At 39.1% G+C, this 9,341-nt stretch overlaps 1 protein-coding gene across 1 annotated transcript; it reads left to right on the top strand.

Annotated features, from left to right (window-relative positions):
• Window positions 1–8,168: 8,168 nt before the first annotated feature.
• Window positions 8,169–9,140, top strand: LOC101658916 (olfactory receptor 8S1-like). The gene has a single exon (XM_004711501.2). The coding sequence runs from the start codon at window positions 8,205–8,207 to the stop codon at window positions 9,138–9,140; it is 936 nt and encodes a 311-aa protein (XP_004711558.1). The 5' UTR covers window positions 8,169–8,204.
• The last annotated feature ends 201 nt before the right edge of the window (window positions 9,141–9,341 follow it).

Genomic DNA, 9,341 nt, shown 5'->3' with positions numbered 1-9,341 from the left:
AAGATTTTTTGTTCTGATGATGCCTTGTACCTGATACCTTTGACACCTCGTGATCGCATAGGTTCACACCCTTGTTTATTGCAGAGCTATCCACAGTAGCAAAAATGCAGAAACCACCAACATGCCTGTCTGTGACAGAGTGGTTCCATGAACTCTGGTACTACTGTAAAATGGATTACGTATCCTTAAAAACAACATGATGGAACTGTCAAATGCCACACGACAGGAATTAATTTGGAAGACATTATGCTCTGCAAAGTTAGTCAATCTCATAAAGACAAGTACTGCATGAGATCAGTTTCTAAAACAAAAGAAAAATGAAGAGAAAAAATTGTTCACACCAGAAGCAACTCTGAGGACTATAGGAAGGCAGGGACAGGTGGTTGGTTGAGCTTAAATTCTGAGCACTCAGTTTCCTGAAGGCTATGGAGGACAATGAAAACCTAAAATCCATTTTCAGGGGCCCATGTGGATTAAGCCTCCAGTGAATCACTTTTGACTATGGATCAGTGATCTGAATAGCTTTGCTATCAGAGTGTATTGGAAAGTAGACTAATGCAGTTGTAATTAGTCTAAAATGTAACACCTTATCAATTTGTTCTCCCTTTTGAATTATTTTAAATTTGTTGTAGTTGTTATTGTTTTTGTTTTCCGTTATATTCTAAATTGAGACTTACTTATGTATTATCTTATTGGGTTTTTGTTTTGTTATTATTGTTTTTTTTGGTTTGTTTTGCTTTTTGGATTTTATATGATTTTTTCTATGGCTTGTTGATATTAGGAACCATCAAGTTGGCTCTGACTCATAGGTACCCTATGTATAAAAGAACAAAAGACGAGATAGTCCTGCACTATCCTAATCATATTTCTTATCTTTGAGCCTAGTGCAGTTACTACATGAATTTGAGATGCAGTTCATTAATATGGCCTTTCTAGAAATAATTCCTTATGTGATGATTTATAATTCTAGATTCGATGCCTGTGACGACAGAGCCATCTCTGGCACAGAGAGAAATCTCAGGACCACTGGAAGAAGAGCATGTTCAAGATCTCCCTGAAGTGACAGAGGTTCAGACCAGAGTCTGTGGCATGGAGACGATGGGATAGAGCAAAGCCCTCAGGCCAAGACCAGAGGCCGCAGCAAGGAAACCATGAGACAACACAGAGGAGCAAGGAAGAGACTATAGGACAATGAGGCAAAGTGACAGGGAGGCTTCCCAGTCCATAGAGGCAGAGACTAAGGGACCGAAGACAGACTTGGCTGCTGGCTGAGGAGTGGTGTTGTTGTGGACCAAACACTATCCTTACTGTTTCCTGACCCTGATTTGTGGTAACATATTAACTTCCCTTATAATCCTCTATAATCATAAGTTATGTCTGTGAATGCTGTGTGGCTATTGCAATACATTTTAGAACCCATATAGAAACAGAGTAGATAAAGAAGCATGGAGGAAGGAGGTATGTGTGAACCCTGCCTCATGGCAAGAGGGAAGCCAGTGGGTGTCAGATATGGCCACCTCCATGCTGTTTTATGCATAATTCATCTCACTGAGGGTCTTCTTCGTTTTCACTGACACTTTATCAATTATGTTTGGTAAAATGTTTGTTATATTTAAAGTGCTTGGTAAATATTTATTATATTGAATTATACCATTTTATACTTGAATATATTTCATAAAACTAACTGCAATATCTACCTGTGGTATGAAAATAAAACTCCGTTTTGAGTGCAAATTGTATTTTGTTTTGGAAATATTTTTTACCTATGTAAATCTTACATTAGATTAGATCATATGAAATTTGATCTATTTAATTTTTTGGCCAAGCAAATATTACCAGGTAAAATGTGACTAGCTAAAGTTGTCCATTAATTGTTTTAAAAACTATTTTTAAATGTATATGTTTGACAAGGATATTTGTACATGGATATTTATCTTTATGGAAGTATATCCACGAATGGGGTGGAGCCTAAAGGGGGCAAAGTCATGAAAACTTCTTAGAAATAACCAAACACCTTGAGGGAATAAGTCTCTGTAATGCAAACAGGAAATGAATGCAGGGAGGAAATAGGATAGGAGATGTCATGTTGATGGAATTACAATGAATGAGATCAAACAAAACAAAATTCTTCTCAAGGCCTTGGCATAGTCAATAAAACACCTTTCTGGTATTCATTGCTGATGTCAGATGGATCTTGACAGAAAGCAGAGAATACCAGAAAGATGTTTACTTATGTTTTATTGACTATGCTAAGGCATTCAATTGTCTAGATCGTAGGAAACTATGGATAGCCTTCAGAAGAATAGGAATTTCAGAACACTTTATTATGCTCATGCAAAACCTCTACATGGATCAAGAAGCAGTGTGGGAACTTGATGGCATGTAATAGCAATTTAAATACTTTCGATGAAAAATAATCCAAACCCAAACGTTTTGTTTGAGCTCATTCATTGCAATACCATCAACATGACATGTCTTATCCTACTTCCACCCTGCTTTTCCTGTTTGCACTAATCCTTGTTTCCTGACTGAGTTAGTTTATTGTGCCAACCTGGCTGATAAACACATGTGGAGTTAATTGAAGGGCAGAGGGATAAATGGCTCAGTGAGCCCTGCCTTTTGAGTTCTCTGGACTCTTGCTTTCTGATGATTGGACCAGGGTGCAGCTGCCTTTGCAAGTTCCCTGCTTCAGCTGGCAAGGCTCACTTCCTGCAAGACATCCCTGAGGAGAAGCCACATGGACCTTCCCCAATGTAGCCCTGGTGCTGAAGCAGTCGTGTGGAGACCCCTTTCAGTGCTGAGATGCTTACACATTCACTGACTTGGCTTTCCTCCTGTAGTCGGCATCCTTGCATCTGTTTTGCGAGATGGAGGAGGACTTTGTGTATTGGTGTTGGAATGGGTCAATGTTGGACTTGTGGGTTAGGCAGCACTGGGTTGGGATGTTTTCTTGATGCACACTTAACCTTTATATAAAACTCTCTCTTATATATGAATTTCTGTGCATTTGTTTCTCTAAAGTACCAAGACTAATAAACTGACTCTTCTGAATTTAGAATTTGAGTAAATGTTGCCCTTTTGAATTCAAATATCTGATTTTTCTAAGGTGTGAATACATCTTCAGTGTTACTCTTACCCCTTTAGACCTACTGTTTGACAGAATAATCAGTCACGTGTGAATTCTGTTCCATACTTAAGGAATGATGAAGGGCCATAGACTTGGGGGTCCCACCAGTCTCTGTCCAACCAGTAAGCCTGATCTCCTTTATTAGTTTGAGCTTTGCTTCATGATTTTACCTCCTTCAATCAATGACCCCCTGACATGATTCCCTTTAGAGCACATACAGCCCTCGCTCTCATAAAGTTTTAATTCAATGACTGACATATACTTATGATGGATGACGTTATATAAAAGTGATGTTGCTTGACTCAATTATGTTTGTTAAAGACAATAAGGGTGTTTTCAATTTATTTAATCCAATTTCCTTCTATTTAATTTCAACTTATGGTCACCTCCTCATATGTATCAAAGTAAGACTGTATTGTGCTTTCAGGTGGCTGATTTTTCTGAAGTAGATCAGCAGACCTTTCTTCCAAGTCAACTTCCAAGTGAATTCCTACATACAGTCATTTGGTTAACAGTTAAGTGTGTGAATCATTTGCAGCACCAAGTGTCTCTTTATTCTTCTTTAATTGGCCTATAAATTCAATATTATAGCTAGAATATTGTAGGCTGTAAATAATTTTTCTAGATTTTAAATTAGACTTCTTTATACTTTATTGAGTAATGGAAGTCATTAACTGTTTCTCTTGTGCTTTCTGATAAACATGTGTCATGATACAAAAGTGTACGATGACAATTTCATCACAAAGTGTTGAACACGCTGTTTCACAAAATTATGTAATATATGGGTTTTATACTGCCACAGCGGATCCTTATTTTTGCCCAACAATTTATGTCTGCATATCGATTCCTTGAACTGAGAGACACAACTAACACTTAACCCAACGCCTGCTATTGCAGGGCATCCTTATACCACTCTCTGCAAGACTATTTTCTGGGAAGAGGATTCACAGGTCTACAAGGTACAAATTAGCTCAATCAGATCATGAAATGAGTGACTACTTATTTATTTTCTTGTTTGTTTTTGCAATTTTGGCCATAAAAATTTCAAGATAATTTCAAGATAAAAAAATATGTCAGTGGAGTAGGGAATTAAACTTTTAACTATAGCTCATCACACATCTTAACCTGTAAAATATTTAGCTCCTTGAAAAGGAAACTAGACACCCATGAGTTATCACCCAAACATCCAGAGTTTTCAGTAAGAGTTTCACACGGAAGCTCTGAAGTCAGGATCGGAGGTAATCTCCAGGGGCCCTTAAAGTTCAACTTTCCTAATTGATGAATATAGCTTTAGCTTCATGTTGTCACACCAGGGAATAAAGGGCAATGGTCCATCTGTCTCATGAACTGTTGGCTCCACCAGCCCATTTACTGACTGACTGATTAAACAATACTTGCCTTTCTAACAGGCTAGAGCTGACACTCTCTTTGCTCATAAGTTGGGCACAATATTTAGATTCACAGGAAACCAAATGAGGAGATTTCATGTCAGTAGGCCTGAGATCAGCAAGAAAATCCTTCGCCCAATTCCACATGTTGAGGATTGGAGAATCCTGTCACGACATGGATGACCCAGACTTCAAGACAATCTAGAATCCACGATATTCTGTCTTCTTACCCCCGTAGTGATGACCAAGTGGGAAAAAAATGTATGTTACTCTTTTTCACAAAGTTACTACATTGAAGTGTTGATACTTAGGATCCCAGCTAAATTCTTATACTTTGATACAGGACCGAGCTATAAAATGTCTTCTGCACCAGAAAAAAATCAGAAGCTTGGTAATATTTTCTGTGATTTTCTTGATAGTGTTTCCCAAGCCCCATTCAGTCATTTTCCAGGTTGGCTAACATCTCATTGTCAGGCCTCTTCCTGGATCTCTGAGACTCTGAGGAACTCTTCATGTTCACAACGTCCTTTCCACATAATGGAACGAAATCTTTGTACCTCAAGACTCTCTAAACTGTTTCTGTGTTTCTCATTATGTTCCAAAGGGCCTTCATATTCAAGTTCTCTGTCTACAAATTGGGGACGTCAGTATGTACTCTATAAGCACTGTTGAACATTAGTAATTTTAGCAGATAATATGAGTAAAGTATTGGGGGTTAATATAGTCCCTCTTCTTCCAGATCTCCAATCATCTGTGCAAGAGAATTCATTGTTCTGCAGTTATCTATTTCCAATCTGATCACTGAAATATTAAATGTAAAGGGTATTGAGAGACCATAGGGTGGTTTGGGAGAAAAGTCTATGGGGTTTTGATAACTGTGCACTTTATCAAATTTCCAAGCCTTTCTTCCCATTACAAATGTCAGCACATGCCTAGAGAGGATTTTCCTTCCTGTTTAAAGAACTGGCTGAGTATTTATAATGGCCTGTCTTATATGTACTAAATACATCTGCTTTCTCTCCTCCTAGCCTTCTTTATCTACTAATTCATTTATTTAAGAACTCAATGTTTTTTGAGTAACCACATGAGACATGTACCAAACATCTGCTGAAGTGTGTCTCATATTGTGACTCTTGGTCTTTAACTGCTTCTCATTCATGGTCTCATTAAACCTGAATGGCTGATGTTTGATAACTACCTTAATATGCAACCCCCCAAAGTTATTTGATATTACTCTGGACACATAATCCTTCCTGCAAAAGAATGTTGACATTTCAGTAGAAAAGGTGGTAATTTATTTTTAATATGCTTGCATTGAAATGGATGCTAGAATTTTTTGAGAGTCTTTGAAGAAAACATTACATTTTGAAAGGTGTTTCTGTTCTGTTCTCTGGGCTGTTCAAGGCAAACTGGTAAAATAAGCAGCTTTGAGTGAAATCTCTGAACACCTCTGCCTGCGCCATAATTACTCAGGACCCTCTACTCTCACACCTACTTCTACATTTGGAATCACTCCGTCAAACATTGGGCTGAATTGAAGATCCTGTGTTCCATCTCTGAGGTAGGTGGACAGATTTTAGTATTTTTATTTCAATATTCCTTTAAAGATTACCATAAAGACCTTGTCCTCCCTTGAAATAAGGTATCATTATCCAGAATGGCCTGAGGTGAAATGGCTCAAAAATTCACATGATGTGGCTGCCACTTGTTTCTGATAGATTGTGATGCTTCCTTCCTAAATGTTTTTAGATTTTGGATCCATTCATCAGTAGGTCTCAAATGTTCTTGTACGATGCTAAAATGTTCTCAATATAAGAATTAGATTGTCGCAGACAGTTCTATAGTAAACATTGAAGAATTACATGAATTTCTCTAACTTAGATATTAAAATACTAAATTCTTAAAAATACTAATATTCTTGACACTAATGTCTTTTGTTCACTGTGTTATTTTGATATTAACTTGTTGCTATTAATAGAGTCCATCAAATTGGTTGTGACTCATAGCAGACCTGTGTACAAAAGAAAGAAATATTTATTCTGTCCTATACCATCTTTACCATAATTGCTATGTTTGAGCCCATTGTTGAAGCCACTGTGTCAATCTATCACATTGAGGGTTTTCTTCTACTTCACTAACAATATGTCCTTTCTCAGGGATGGGGCCTACTTCATAACATGCCTACATTACATGAGATTCAATTTTGCTCTCCTTGCTTCAAAGCAGTATTCTGGCTGCACTTCCTACAAGACAAATTTATTTGTTCTTCTGAAAGTCTATGATATAATCAATATTCTTTGCCAACAACATAATTCAAATGTTATTATGAATCCAAAAGAGCTGGTTGCTTTTTAAAGCACTTTATGAATTCAGAGGTAAAACTGAATTCCCAGGTGGTGATTCTTCATTGTTCAATCTTAATTGATTTGGGCCAACCTCCTGGCTGCATAGTACATACTGAACTGAATGACATAGATACCTCAGATGTGTGTTCTAAACAAAGACTCAATGCTAGGAAGTTTTGGCAAGAATGGATAGGGTGAAAAAGAAGTTCACCAATTAGGAAGTTTACCTTCTGAACCAAATTGTGCCTTTATATTATAAGTCCTATGAAAGACACCAAGATGAGGTTTGCCTAAGTGATGCAAAAGCTAGAGATTCTGTTAAAGACTCATAGTTTAAGGAGCATATCAGTTATCCTAACAAGTAGCAAAGCAGGCAAGAAGGCACAGAGAGAGACCGAGGCTGAATATGTAACACAGTTCAGAGTTCCAGGTGGTGATGAGGAAACAGGCAAGGAAGATTGCTCATACCTTGCTAACAGGGAAAGTCACACAGGTGCATTCATACAACAGATCAACCAACAAAGACTGCAGGTCAGTCTTCCACTGCATGAGCAACAGAGAGCTTTGCACAGAGCACAGACTCAATAATAGTTCATAGAGTATACGTATGAATAGATGGGTGCGTGGGTATCTGGATGGATGTGATATCTTTAGACTAAATGTGAAGTACACCTCTGAAGCAGAGATTTGAAGGTTTTGGTGATTTCAATAGAATCTAAGCCATTTATCAATCTATTACTGCAAAGGAGAGAGAATACTCAGGCCTCTGTACTTCGTGCCTTATTCGGCCCTCTTCATGCTTTCAGCTTGAGGTTTGACTTATGAGCCCAGAAATAAAACTCAAAAGTTTTTACTTCATTGCCTGGCTAGTTTTTAGGTTTTTGTCATTTTTTATTTAACAGTTATTGATTGAGGATCTATTATGTATTGCACAATGTGTGAGTGAGTCCTTTGGGGATTAAAACAAAATACTAGCACAATCCCTGCCATCCATGAAACTACAATCCCATGGGAAATCCAATGGGGCAGTTCTACTGTACCTTACAGGGTCACTATTAATCAATCAATTCGATGGAAATGGGTTTTGTTCTCCAGCAGGCCTTCATAGTTGATGGCATCATCACTTACTGGCCTTCTCAGGAAAGAGCCTACTGGGAACGCCAGGGAAGAAGCACTGCATGGAGCCAATAAAGGTGGTTATAATAGCTATTACACTTAAGTTGGGTCAAAGCTGAGTGGGTTATATAACAAAAGAGAGTGGAGTTCGACCATTTGACTGCTGCTATGTAAAGAAGAGATTTCAGTTCTCTTTCTGCTTTTCTTTCTAAAGAACATTGGCAACGAATGGCCTTAGGGAACCACAGCACCATCACTGAGTTCCTCCTCCTCGGGCTGTCTGCTGACCCCAAGATCCAGGCTCTGCTCTTTGTGCTGTTTCTGATGATTTACCTGCTAACCCTGGTGGGGAACCTCATGATGATACTTGTGATCCATACAGATTCTAAACTTCACACACCCATGTACTTCTTCCTGAGTCATCTCTCCTTCCAAGACATCTTCTACTCTTCAGTTACAGTGCCCAAGATGCTGGAGAACCTCCTGTCTCAGAGGAAAACCATTTCAGTAGAGGGTTGTCTGGCTCAGGTTTTTTTCGTGTTTGCCACTACAGGAATTGAGGCATGCCTGCTCTCAGTGATGGCCTATGACCGCTATGCTGCCATCTGCCATCCACTGCTGTATGGACAGATGATGAGTAAACCACTGTGTGTGAATTTGGTGTGGGGATCTTGGGTAGTGGCCTTTCTGGATGCACTCATCAACCTCCTCCTGGCTTTGAATTTGGACTTCTGTGATCTCCAAATTATTCACCACTACTCTTGTGAACTGCCTTCCCTCTTCCCTCTCTCCTGCTCTGATCCTTCCATCAATGCTGCAATGCTGCTCTGCTCTGCCCTCTTGCATGCCATTGGAACCTGCCTCCTGATCTTCTTCTCCTATGCCCGTATTGTCTCCACAATTCTGAGCATCAGCTCCACCGCTAGCAGAAGCAAAGCCTTCTCTACCTGCTCTTCTCACCTCACTGCAGTGAGTCTATTCTATGGCTCCGCTATTGGCCGTCATCTCATGCCACCTTCAGGGTCCCCACTGGAGTTGATCCTTTCCGTACAATACAGTGTAATCACTCCACTAGTGAACCCTCTAATCTATAGCCTGAAGAACAAAGAGGTAAAAGCAGCTCTGAGAAGAATGGTAGTAAGATACTCACAATGTCTTGGATAGCACGCAAGAGATAAAGGTGAAGTCGGCACTCTGGAGGGTGAGTGTTGAACTACTAACTTCAGGTCAGCATTCCAAACCATCAAACATGAGGGAGGAGAAGGAGGCTATCTGTTCCATAAAGATTTATAGTCTCTGACATCCCATACAGGGATCCTGTACGTTGAGCTCAACTTGATGGCAGTGAGTTTGGTTTGGTAGCAT

The sequence above is a fragment of the Echinops telfairi genome, unplaced genomic scaffold (assembly GCF_000313985.2).
Source record: "Echinops telfairi isolate 266 unplaced genomic scaffold, ASM31398v2 ScPeMD7_12;HRSCAF=54, whole genome shotgun sequence".
Lineage (NCBI taxonomy): Eukaryota > Metazoa > Chordata > Mammalia > Afrosoricida > Tenrecidae > Echinops > Echinops telfairi.
The sequence above is the reverse complement of the archived record's forward strand: the minus strand, read 5'-3'. Positions and strand labels throughout refer to the sequence as shown.